This window comes from Colius striatus, chromosome 6 (genome assembly GCF_028858725.1).
Source record: "Colius striatus isolate bColStr4 chromosome 6, bColStr4.1.hap1, whole genome shotgun sequence".
NCBI classification, from domain to species: Eukaryota; Metazoa; Chordata; class Aves; order Coliiformes; family Coliidae; genus Colius; species Colius striatus.
The window spans coordinates 23,918,590-23,932,247 of record NC_084764.1 but is presented as its reverse complement, the minus strand read 5'-3'; the positions used below and the strand labels follow the sequence as shown (position 1 = coordinate 23,932,247).

Here is a 13,658-nt window from a genome sequence, read left to right as displayed (position 1 = left end):
CATGCAAAACATATCACTACTTCAAGTTAATTAAGGAATGAGTTGCCAGAAGTATAGATTTTCATAATAAAGTGTTTCACATACAACTCCACTAGGAGAGTGATACTTTGTACTATCATAGTTATAGTACAAAAACTGTGGACCTTTAACAGAAAAGTTAACTTTTGGTAGAAGGTTGTAATCTCATTGTACATTAATTTACAGACATCCTTTTAAAAAAGCAGCACATCTATCATATTTATTATTTTTTATGAATAGCATCAAGAATGGCTTCTTCCAAATTAAAGAAACACTTGGAGGTTGGTAATTTCATTACTTGGAGAATAGTTCAGTTTCTTTACTTAAAAGCAACCAAGATTAAATTTATGAGCAGTCAACTTATCATTTGACTCTGAGACATTTTTTGCTTTTTCCTAACAGTGATGTAATAAACCCATTTTAGTTATTAGGTAGTTCAGATTGAGAGAAAAACTTTGTGTAAACTTTGACTTGACTGCAAAAAAAAAAAAAAAAAAGATATGTTAAATTGATTGTAATAAGGGCACTTATTCCTGCTCCAGACTGTATGACAAGTGACATCTGTATGTCTGTTTTCCCAGTGGAAGAATAGCCATGGAGTATTCACCTCTACATAATTAGTATTTGAAAAGTATGGAATACTTTTGTATGGAATATGTATGGAATACATGTGGAATGTATTAAAATATAGCTCTCTCTTTATACCAAGGTTGCACTGCTAATTGTCTAAAAGTATTTTGAACAGAAAGGTAATATTACAGATTATAGCTTGGTAGGTTAATCTGGTTATGCTTTTGTAATTTTAAAGTTACAATGGATTTTGGAAAAGTGGTTACTCTAGGAAATTAATTTTTATCAGCGAGTGAAGAAATCTGTTTCTTACATTACAGGCCAGCAAAACTTTGTATTTTATCCTGAATGTTTGCATGTAGTCATAAAATGTCAGCGAAATAACTTTTTGACTTTGATCTGCCTTTTGAACTGTAACATAGAATTTCTTAGTGATAATAACTTCGGTGGAGCGGGAGAAGGAAACTGAAGATAAGCTCTCCAGCAAAGCAGAGTTTTAAATGTAAAAAAAATAAATATGCTTTGTGTTTAAATTTATAATTATCTTTCTGTTAAGGATGAAGAAATGGTTTTGACAGGAAGCTTGAAATCTCTTCTTCCCCAGGTGCTAAGAAGAATAGTCCGATCCAACAGGCTCAGTATTAGTAATACTTCTGGAATGGCGGCAGGTAAGTAAACCTAACACCTCTGAGTGCAAAAGTGACTCTATTTTGGATTCATAGCCGTGCAGTTTCTTTTTTGTTGTTGTTCATGAAGGAATGCAGAAATATCAAAATCTTCTTCACAGAGACCTTGCTTTGCTTAGCACACCAAATACACTTTGGGGAAGAGTTAGAGATGTATTGTTACAGTAGTGATTTTCTGCTTAATTTGTTACAGAAGTTGGAAATTATTGACTCAGCAAGAGTGGGAATATAAGGGGGGAGGGGAAGAAAAGTTTTATACTCCCCTAACTGAATGCATTGTTCTGGAAAATTGATTTCTGTCGTATCTCTCATAGCTGGACTTTTACAGAAAGAGAAGTCTGTGTCATTTTTCTGATAAAATTTTAAATGTAACAACTAAAAATACTGTGACAACTAGCTGATCAACAAAGCTGTGTGTAGTCACATTATTATAACATAAGAACACTAAGAGTCATTTTATACAAGTACAGAGAGTCTCAGAATTATGTTTTTCTTTTCTGTCAGTATATAAGTTGAAAAATACTAATGGAAAATGTGTTATAATGTTAATAATTTGTAATTTGCTGCAACCGTGTTTTTAAGTGAATGTATTACTGCAGTAGTTTTAATATGGAAAAAAATATTGTTTATATGTTAGACAACTTCAGACTTCTGACCATGAGAATACAGCTCCATTATGCAAAGACTAAAAAAACTGGGACAACTGGAATTTCTCAGAATCCATAAAATTTTCTTATGTTGTTGGACAACAACCAAGTAAAATAATTATTTCTTGCTGACCTTATTGTCATTGACCAAAGAAATTAAAAGCTCTTTTTAAATTGGGACATGAGCATGTTGAATTAATACATGGCTTTGTCAGCATGTCCTGCTTCACTAGCCTTGCTCAGGAATAAATTTGTAATGGCGGATACATAACACAAGTATATGCATAAGATGATGTGGGAAGGCAAACATCTCTTTTCATCTGTAACAAATGGATAGTTATCAGGAAGAGCAGTAAAGTTGTCGGAGCTATAACAAAGTTTCCTGAGTTTATAAAATAGCTCAAAGTTACCTGCAGATTCAATCAGTCATTTATGATTAATATTTTAAATTCAGTGCTGAGTTGAATGCACTGCATGAAGCCGTAATTTTAAGGATTTGTTAATATCACCAGCAAAGTAGAAAGTGCCCATGGACTTCATGTGGATAGCAGGGAATAAAGTTGAGGGGTAACTGAGGGCAATACTCTGTTCAGTGGTAAATTTAGTATGTTTATTTAACAAAACTGTATTTAGCAAGAAACTGTTTCTGTATTTAGTAACTTCTGCAAGTAATAAAATGAATTTCTGTGCTGACTACTCCCAAGGAAGCAGTTTGTGGTCACATTCAGTATGTAAATACATGCTTACCCTCAGCTTTTGCTTTGCACTTTTCCATCAGAAATAGAATTTTATCTTTTGATATCTTTGTTAGCCTTGGTCAAGAGTATGATTTTCTACAGCATTTTAAGTCAGGTCATTGATTTCAACTATTTTATTCCCCCTTGGATGGCAGACTACTGCAGTATTTAAGGAAGTGCAACCTCTTGCTCACAGACACAGTAATAACTTTAAAAAATGGTATCAATACAATTAAGGACTGTTAATTGAAAGTTTTATACACCACAGACCAGATGCATTTGAACAGCTGGTATTTGTATGCAGGAAAATTTAAACAGCATTGGTATTAACTGCTGCTGTTTACAAAATAAGTTTTAGCTAGGTAAATGAATGAATGTGAGCTTTCTTCACTGATAGTCATTGCAAACATTTTAATGTCTTTAGAAGCTATTACATGGTAATAGTCAACAACCTTTTAAAATCAAAGTTTATTCCAAGTAAAGTGTAGCAGTTCTGTTCATTTTAGTTTTTAAAGTTAGAAACAGTAGAAACAAATGAGATTCAGTATGACAGGCAAGAGTCTAGTCCTGAGCTGTAATTATGTGTGTTAAATTGCATCCCACCATAAAAGTCCATAGGCAAACAACATCTAGAGAACGGGCTATATAACGTCACAATACCAGGAGTTTATTGTTGGACCAGCCATTATTTATAGCTTGATATTAAATGGAAAAAAGAAAAAGGTGACACAGCACAGTGTGCAATAGCCTTTCTTTGGCTCTCTACTAACATTTGGAAAGTAAAGCATTTTCCTATAGAATACTAATTTCCTAGCTTAGGTAATAAATGGTTTATATATAAATTCATAGACATGTTTATTAAAGTAATTGTGCTGTCTTCATATTTTAGTAATACTCATGCCTGCCAACTAGTTTAGGTGTAACAACATACACAGTAAATCCATGATTTAAAAAACATTTCAAACAGTTGTTTAATTTAATTCTGGAGTTCTGAATCTAAACTTTTCTTCAAGTTATTTTTTTATAGACCATCTAATCCAAATAGAAAAGTTATTGTTTCACAAACAAAAAACTGAATTAATAACCAGTCAGTCGACCTTCCTTGATTTCAGGCTATAAACAGGCCAATATTGTGATTTTGCATAAATCCCTGGCTGATGACTTTGAGAAGTTTTGCCATGCAAATGATGGGCCCCTGCCGCTGCTGTACAGAAGTAAACCAGGTGACTGGGGATGTCCTCTGAGTAGTGAATCTGACATCAGGTAGCTACAGACAAACTCTGCTTGTTAAAGTTCTTCAGTCAATGCTGATGGGGATGAGGAGGGTTTCAGGGAACAGCCTGCTTTTGCTGTTGTACATTTTGAATAAGTTTTGTTTCTTGGAGTTATACCTTTGAATGGAAATTATGCCTGATTATCTTGTTCTTGAGAAATGTTATGATAATTATATTACAAGTAGCTCTGTAATGCAAAAGTGAAATTTTGTGTAACTTCTAAATATTTTGCAGTCTGAGACAGCAGAATAACAGGGTTTTACCTTTGCTTTATTTAGTAGTAATGCAGGCATGGTGACTGCATGATATGTGTAGAGTCTCTGAAATTTGAAAGATGTACTCCTGTGGTAAACCCTAAAAGCAAGACTTAAAACAGCTGCCAACTTTTTGGAGCCCTGAAACAAGATATATAAAGGACATTTACCTATAAAACCTAAAAAATACCAAACTTTTAACATGTTGTATTTACTGGCCTGTTTTTGTGCAGAATAAGGTGATCCGAGGTTTTTGCACATGCTTGTTTTACTGTTGCTTGCAATGAAAAGAGATTAATAAACTAGGCTGTATCTTGTGCTTTGATACTGCATGAATGTAAATTCAAATAATTCACGTAACTTTCAAAAAATTATCAATCTGTGATAACTTACATTTCACCAGAACTGACTGCCTACAGTACAGAATATATGAGCATGGAGCCTGTACTGGATCAGTGAAAAACCTGAAGGAATATTCTGAACAACTTAAGGACATGGTGACATTCTATTTAGGCTGCAGCTTCTCTTTTGAAAAAGCAATGCAAAATGCTGGCATTCCTGTAAGAAATGTTGAGCAAAAATCTAATGTAAGCATGTATAAGGTAAGTACATGCACACACAGTTTTTCGTTGTAACTTTGCCTTTGAGCTTTTGACAAGATTTACATTGCATGCCTATACCTATCACTCAAAACCAGAACTTGTTTCCTGTCTGCGTGGTAACCTCACTCATGTGCTAGCGCTGAGTCTATAAAAATACAAGGTAAAATATGCCCAGTAGAAATGAGTACTGCTAACCACTTAAGTCCCTACTCCTTGCATGTTGGAGAGTCCTGTAGCTCCCCTGAATTCAAATACATAGTGTAGATTCAGACCAAGTAATCTTGTTGCCATGTGACATCTTTTATTAGCTTTCTCCCTTTCTTTACAGGGAGCACGCCATTGATTTCTAAGAATATTCAGAATACATTAGGCTCACTACACTCTGTGTTGCATATACCAAAGCAAGAAATGCATACCACTGAAAATTTTAGTGATCTTTATGAGGAAGCTCCAAAATGGAATAATTCACTGCTGGATCTTAGCAAAATAAAAATCAATGGGATGCCAAGAAATATTTTAAGGGATTTAAAATGACTGTTAGTATGTGGGCTTTCTAAACAAAGAAAAATAGAGCACAAAGTTTCAGACTTATTTCTTCTAATACTTTAGAAGTATTACTCAATATTCCTGCTAACACCCTGGATTCTTTTACACTGCCAGACAGCTGTGCCTTGCTACAGCGTTTCTACTTTTTGCTGCAACTTAGTAGTCACAATGAGACCTATTCCGGAAAGCAAGTTGGAAGAAGCTGTACTAGCAACATCTGAATTAAAAGAAGCCCATGGAGCACCAGTTCACATCGGTGATCCTGGTCGGTGCTTTTCATTTTTCATTCTGCATGCCCTTCAGTGTGCATAAAAACAAAGGGGGGAACCATGGGAAGGGACAGGACTGAAATAGCTGCACCAGTGAATTTATTATGTTTTAATAATTTCTAATGGTAACCAACCTGAATTGGGGGGGAGAGGTGAGGGGGAAGAAAAAAAGCAGGCTTTGAATTAGCTGAATGCAGGTTTCTTGGATACAAGATAGCTGTCTGATGTAGATAAATTCTGTTATATGGCAGGGGTGGATTTGGTAAAAAAGTATAATCACATATTTCTAAAATATATGCAGTTTCATTTGTATGTGAATACTTTCTTGCTGTCAGACATTACAGTGACAGGGTAGCAATGAGTGACAGCACAGAAAGAAGTACGTGTGGATGCATTTTGTGTCATCGAGGATGACTGTGAAAGTAAATACTGCCTTATTTTTAAAAATACAGGAATGGGATACATTGAGCACAACACTTAAGACAGAATAAATAGAAATCTGACAGAATATTTTTTAAAAAAGATCATCTCAAACAAGCATAGGCCGATTCTTTGCAAGGGGAAACTGAAAAAAAAAAAGTTGTCAAACAGGAAGCTGCTTGGAAAAAAATTTTTAAAAAAAGATCAACCAAGCACCAGTAAGATGAAGATAGGTCACAATTAAAAAAAAAAAAAAAAAATCAAAAAAAATTCCCTCTGCTGACAAAGTTTTCAGTCAGTAAACTCACAGGCTTAATACACAGAAGGATCACATTGCAGAGCATGGAAGGAGCTGATGTTGGTTAACAGCGCACCCCAATAATATATTTGGTCAGAGTGCTTCAATCTGAGGAACTAGTAATAGGTCAGTGCTTGGAGGAGAGCAGATGACTGGGCAAATGAGTCTCCACTATTTTTTTTTTTTAACAGAAAAGGGCAAATAATTAAATATACAGATTATATACAGTAACTCCAGAAAAGACAGTGGCATATTAAAGCATCTGAAGAACTTAAAACCAAGGGAAGAGAGCAAGTGCTTAGAATGACCCAGAATATTACAAGTAGGTGTTAAAATAAAGCAATTAGTAAGTGCTGGGTAAGAGTGAGATGTAGCTATCTACCCAGAGACCTAAAAGAGCAGTTACTTGTTTCTCTAGCTAAAGAACATAGGAAGCTAGAGCAGAGGAAAATATATTCTAGAAAGAACTTTTTTTGCATTGCAGTCATTGATTCTTCTTTGCCAGTGTTATGAATGTAATTCTTCTGTTGATAGAGAAGACTTAAAATATGTTGGTATCTCAGTATACACGTCTAGCTTGTGTTCTGTTGTAGAAATAAATTTTTTTATTGATTTTTTACTGATTTCACCAAGTATAAAAAGGGAAAACAAACCAGATCAGGTTTTGGAGACATACACTCAAAGGTAAACTAAATATGCTACTTCTGGGAATAATGTTTGGGGGTCCACTCCCTTCCCCCCAATTTTGGTTAATACTGCTTCATTGGAATTTCACATGATTTCATTTTTTATCAATTTCAGGTCTGCTGGGAATACGAGATCTTTCCAAACCAGATTATGGAGATCCAGTTCACCTTCACCCTGGTGATATTCCAGTGTTTTGGGCCTGTGGAGTAACAGGAGTAGAAGCAGTCATCAACTGCAGTTTGGAAACTCTTTTAAAATTATCCTTCAATCTCTTTCTGTCTCTTTTTTTCTTGCCTTTTTTTGTTAATGTGCACTGAGCGAGTTGGCTGATTAGCAGGCTTGATTTTAGGGCAAGCTAAAAAACACCCTAACCAAGTAACAAAAAAAACACTTTAGCAAAACTATTTTCCATTGTGATATACAGGCCTACCTTCAAGAAAGTTCTTACTGGAATTACATAACATTTTATTATTTTAAAGGCAGAAATCTAAAGTGCTGGCAACATAAAAATGTCTTTTGTAAGCGTTATTAAAACCTAGAAATTTAAAGGCATTCTTTTTTTAACATTTTCCTTTTAAAATGTTATTTTATATTACACTACAATAAAACAATGATAAAGTAGAAAAAAGGGGAAAGAAAGAAGCCAGAAATCTTTCCAAAATGTTGTCAAGAGCTAAGAAAATGATTGACTTGGAAAAGAATTTTGAGCCTTCAAGTTTTGTTTAAAATGTGTCACAGCTTTTTACATATTTTAACCCTTAATGAAAAAAAAAAAGCTCAATCATAGGCAGTACAACTAGGAGAGCTTTGGGAGATCATCTGCTTCATTCTTCTCTCCTTGCAGATTCTACTACATCCTTAGGGTTCCTTACAGATATTTAGATAAACTTTTCTCAACATGTACTATAAATATGTTCAGTACATATGTTCTTTTGTACATTCCCTTTAATCTAGTCCCAAATCTAAGTTGAAAATCCTGCTCTTTCTTATCTTCTCCAGCAGCTCTGTTCATCTTCCTCATGCATCCTTGTTGCAGGAGAAGCAGAGAAAAAAAATGCCAGGCTTTCTACAATTTGTGGCCCAAAGCAGCTGTCTGTCCTGCCTTTGCCTGGAACTGACTTGCTTTTGTTTATTTCTCCATTTTCTCTATTAAACTCAGTTGTCATTAATGCATTCCAGGACCTTTTTGGACAGTTTGTATCTTGCTGTGCTCCTTTCTCAGCTCAGTAGTTAGAATTCTGCCCTACCACCAGTACTTAAGATGATTTTGATAACTTTTCACAAAACGTAATGTCTACTCACATGGTTTGGTCATGTTCCCCAGCTGCTTTTAGATTACTACCCATAGGCTCCCAACAGATCTAGACAGACCAAGCACATATGTATTTTTTAAAGTAGTATTTCCTCCCTTTTCACCATCTTAACAAAGTAAGTTTTCACTTGTTTAGGAGTACCAATCGTGATTTATCCAATAACATACCAGTTTTGCCAAATCAAGTATAGCCTAGATCAAGACTTCTAGAATTAGTATAAAGATAGCAAATATTTTCAGCTTCGGGAGCTACTATGCTGTCAGGTCTAAAGAAGCTTATTGTTCACCAGGATTTAAGATGCTATTCAGATTCCCTTCACTAAGGCTTACTGTTCAGCTTTTGTTATTATCCTTTGCCTGTTGATAGGTCTCCTAGCTAGGTCAGCAAGACACCAGAGATGGTAGTCTCCATTTTCTCAAATCCAATAAAGGACCACACCTAACCAGCAGCCAATAGTTGGCATGGGTTTGTCTTATCACTTTTACAAGAATATTCAAAGGTACAAGAGAGACACTATAGCTTCTATCAGTAATCTGTAACCTAGAAAGTTAATTTATTCTCATGGAAACAGTATCACCACCTCACTGTGAAATTAAGCATTAACTTCTTGTGTCAACACATTAATTATTTCATGCATGTCAAACCCAATTTTCAGACTTGCCAGTTCCTGATAGACTTCTTGGGAAGGTAACAGTGTTCAAGTTCTTAAGTTGCCTCAAGTTTATACCAAAATGGATATCATAGAAAAACCTAATCATATCTACTCATGTGAGATTTTAAAAAGTAAAAACTTTTTTCAGGTGTATAAGAACACATTTCTCTCTCAAAGTGTATTAACTGCTGCAGTGTCACCTGTTTTTGTGATATATGACAACAGGCAAGGACTCTGATAAGACAGCAAAAGTATTTAACAACACATCTGACGTTTCTGTGTATCACAGTAGCAACATATTCAATAGAAATGTTTTCATCTGTTTTAGGAGCTCCATTAGCTTTTACTCATTCTCCTGGCTGCATGTTCATCACTGACCTGAAGAATGACAATAGCACTGTCAAATCCTCAAGAGAAGTCCCACAAATCTACTGTATTTCTCAAGATCCTCTGCTTTATAGTTTTGTGTCAGCAGAAGCAGCCCAAAAAATAAAGACTCTAGAGACCCTAATTGGAATAGATCCAGGTAAAACCAAACAGCTTTCTTCCTTTAGTAGATTTGTTACAAAGTAGATATGACCTATGCTATAAAGTTCTAGTTATATCCTATAGTTAAAGATACAGTTATATCCCATAACTATAAAGTTCAAGGGCACAGGAAGACTCTAAAGGTGATTTTAAGATCTAAAAAATTCTTTGTGGAATAGAGTCAGTTAATTTAACTAGGTCTCACATTTTCTGTTACTGTACTAAGTATCAGAGTGTGGTCAAAACCATTCAACTGTGTGGATAATAGAATATCTGATCTTGAGGCCTGGATACTCTCAATCTACACAGAAGCATCAATGTTTACAGCAGACTGGAGAGTCCCCAAGGAATAAGAACTGTTACTGAATAAAATGGAAATTGGTATGTAAAGTACAGGCTGCATCGGTATGCTACACTGCTATTCACTGTTCAGCAAAATAACACATCTTACATATATTTATGGCTACTGAGCTCCTACAAGAAAAATTCTAATATTCACATGTACTTTTCAAACACCCCTCTCTGATGGGTGGAATCACATCAAGCTCTACTCAGCTGACATTGAAGTGTTCTGTGATAGACCCAAGTGACCTGGTCACCACAGAAGGCTAAGAGGTAGGGCTGTACATGGGCACAAGGAAGATGAGAGGGAAATAAAGACAAAATTAATAACACAACCATTCCTGAAATACACACTGAATTAGACCCTCTGTTGCACATTCTGATCTCAGTTTCCCATAAATGTTCTGAAATCCTCTGTAGGCAGTAGTGGAAAACAGCTTAGACACAGCTCTCCCAAGCTGAGTTTGAGCTGTGTGCATACATTTGGGTCTGTTTATTTTTACTCACAAGGCCTCTCCTTTTCCCACTCTCTGGAGTTCAGCTTGGCACAAAGCCCTACTCTGCAGAAACACAGGACCTAACTTAAGAGTTAGCTCATTTTATTGCTAAAGGAGAGTACAGTACTCAATCTCAGCTAATATACCCCACTAATATTCCCTGCTTCTGTTACTTAATTTTTGTTTAGAATTTTTTTCATGTGTCCACTGTCTGTATATTGCCTGTATGTTATTTAGGAAGAACAGAGGGTAAAATGGAAAAGGGGAAACTCAGGACAAAAAGAGGAATGGGAAGCAAAGGGAGAGGCAAGAAAGATGAAGATGTGAGGAAGACAGAAACCAACAGTGATGACTTAGTTCTCGCTATCAGCCCATGAATATCAGCACATCATGCTAGTATTCATGATTTTCAGGAGTGCTAGCAATCAAAAGGGCTGTGCTGTGAACTTGTATTTCCAAGTACCAGAGAAGGGAGAAGGTATAAGAGGTGTTCAATCAATGAAAGGCACGCACAGATAGTCATGTTGGCTCTTCAGGGACTGACCTGCAAGGACTGACATCTGTTAATACTCACCTATTTCTCAAGGTCAGATAAAATTATTCTCTACTACATGAAATATTACAAGATCTTTTAGCAGTCACATCAATACTGCTGCATTAATTATAAAGTCTCCTGGTAACTTACAGTGTCTCCAAAACCTCACTTCTGTCATTAATCATTTCATTAAGTGGAATTTATTTAGTCACTAGCTCTTCCCTAAGCAAAGAAAGTTAAATAGAGACAAAGGACTTGCTTTATTCATCTGAATTCTGGATCAAAACTTCTGTATGATCTGGGATGCTTGAGTTCTATCCAGCTTCAGTAGCTAGCCACAGTGCAGCATGACTGTCACCACAGATCAGAGGAAGGTAGGCCAAAGGAAAGGAAACAATTTGCAGTAAGTTCTCAGGAAAAGAAAAAAGCTATTTTCACTAATACCTAGAAATGCTAGGTATAGTAATTTTCAAAACCCAGTTAACTGAAATTCTTTACCTGGAAGTTGAGCCTGTTATCTTCATTACTCATATCCTACACCTTCCAAGGTTTCCTGAGGAAATGACCCCAATTCCTGCCTTGACCAGAGGTTTTTCACACTCGTGGGGGTTTTTTTTAACTTACTTTATGTTGTTAAAGTACGCAGGTTCACCCCCATAGAAGCTTCTAAAGGAGAACTATAAATTGAAGGTTACTGCTCTGTTTAAATAAAAACACTTTTGTAGGAGAGCGGGGTATAGCCCACCTGCAGCAGCAGGACGAGCTGCTGAAGGCTTGCCTGTCCATCTCCCACGCTCGGGCCGTGCTGATAACAACTGGATTTCCAACCCACTTCACTTATGAACCACCGGAAGAGAACGATGGGCCCCCAGGAGCCCTTGCTATTGCAGCTGTATTGCAGGCCTTGGAGAAAGAGGTTGCCATAGTAACAGATCAGAGAGCCATGAATCTGAATAAAAAGATTATTGAAGAGGCTGTTCAACTAGGTAAGACACGTTACTTTTTCAGTTTTTATCTTGCCAATTTGAGCCGAGGTTTGCTTGAGTTAATGTCACTGCCACTTAGTAGGGGATTTTTTTTTTCCCCTCAGAGAATGAACGAGAGTTCATCCATTAAGCTCTGATCAGCATTGCTATGATGTCATTTTGTTAAACCTAGCTGGCATCAAGTTAATGTTCACATGTCTGGGTCCTGATTCTGGATTAGCTGTTTGTAATGAATTCTGGCTGTCAGTTCTTGCAGACCTGTTTTCTGATTCAAGGTCTCATTTACTAGCAGTAATATCCAAAAAAGTTTAATTAAAGTAAGGATGCAGGGGGAGCTTACCAGGAATTATGTAAAGATATTGAGTCCTTACTATTCTAACTATTCTGCTTACTTTTTAAGTTACTCGAACACACATTTTAAAAATGTATATAGTAGCTGAATGGTATTTTATTTTTCTGTAGGAATCTTGAAGAGACCTGTCCCTCTATTGAGTTACCAAAGAGAAAATGCTGATTCAGCTTTAATGTTCTTGTGTGAGAATGGGAATCCCAGAAGACCTAGGTATGTGTATTCAGTTTTTGAGAATGGGTCCTACCACTACTGTGTAAAGCTGTAATAAAAATAATGACCACAATCTAAGTAGGTGTAATGATTACAAATAAATCCCTAAGACTTGTAAAGACCAAAACAAACTTTGAAGACAAACATTGGTATCTGAGAACAAAGAGTATAGAATTCCAATTGTGCAATTATGCATTTCTACAGTACAAAAAAAAAAAAAAAAAAAAGAAGAGAAATCATGCTTCATATATCAATAGCTCTTTTCCTTTGAAAAAAATTCTAAAAGGTTTTCAGGTGTTGTTCCATAGAGATACATATACACACACACCATTATTTTTTTAAATCAGTAAGAAAATCAGAAAGGGGAAGTTGGAGGGAGTAAAAGAACTAGGAAGAGAGATGTGGACCCACGTTCTCTTTCTAGAGCTTTGGCTCAAGGCTGACAACAAGGGAATGTGATCTGATTTAATAAGATTTCTTGTGTTTTGAATACTGTGAAAGTGATCATCCTACTGTCTTTAGGCAGCCAAAGCCAAAATTAGAGATGTATGCATGCACTTCTCAATATTGATTTGAAATGTTTCCATATGCATTGCTGAATATACAGTTGGGAAAAAAAAAAAATCAGACTTATTCAAAGTGTGTGATCAGGGTTAATGCACTAGAGAATTTGCTAAATAGCTGTACACACATTTCATTACTTAGCAGGCAACTTACAAGTCCTTTAAGTAGACATACATTACTCATTTTTATGAATCTTTCCTTATAAAGCATTGCAGTGTAGTGCCTTTACTTTGTTCTCTTTAATAAAAAGATCTTTCACCCTGGTGCTTGCTTTTACTTATTCAATTCCCATTTATTTCCACAGATTAGTGTATGCTATATTTATATGCTGTAGTAGGATGCATGCCACTAATTTTTTTTTAATGTATTGTTTTTAAAATGTAGTTTACAGCTTTAACATAATTATAGCCAGTTTCTATTTTAATTGATTCCACAATCCCAAAAAGCTAAATGAATTGTTTCTGTACAGCAGACAGCTAACTTGCTTAAGGTTTCTGGAGAGTCACCATAGATACCCAAAAAAAAAAAAGAAAATAGAAAGTAATTTTGCAGAATTAGTATCTTCTTGATAGTAAAACTGGAGAAGCAGAAGCAAAAAAGATTCTAACATACAGTGGCAGAACTGAGTACTGAAATTCTGCTTAAAATGTGGAACATCTGCAGTACATCTG

At 35.6% G+C, this 13,658-nt stretch overlaps 1 protein-coding gene across 6 annotated transcripts in view; it reads left to right on the top strand.

The window, feature by feature from the left end:
• DGLUCY (D-glutamate cyclase) overlaps positions 1-13,658 on the top strand; it is a 50,311-nt gene that overhangs the window by 22,809 nt on the left and 13,844 nt on the right. For 3 of the 6 annotated variants that reach the window (XM_061998375.1, XM_061998376.1, XM_010205117.2), the window contains 8 exons: positions 1,145-1,256; positions 3,771-3,921; positions 4,590-4,788; positions 5,449-5,599; positions 7,123-7,245; positions 9,302-9,499; positions 11,601-11,861; positions 12,324-12,423. In XM_061998375.1, coding sequence (XP_061854359.1) covers positions 1,154-1,256; positions 3,771-3,921; positions 4,590-4,788; positions 5,449-5,599; positions 7,123-7,245; positions 9,302-9,499; positions 11,601-11,861; positions 12,324-12,423 — 1,286 coding nt within the window. In that variant the 5' untranslated portion in view covers positions 1,145-1,153. Of the gene's footprint in view, positions 1-1,063; positions 1,091-1,144; positions 1,257-3,770; positions 3,922-4,589; positions 4,789-5,448; positions 5,600-7,122; positions 7,246-9,301; positions 9,500-11,600; positions 11,862-12,323; positions 12,424-13,658 lie in introns of those variants that run through there. The other 3 variants (XM_061998379.1, XM_061998378.1, XM_061998377.1) reach the window with 3 other exon arrangements.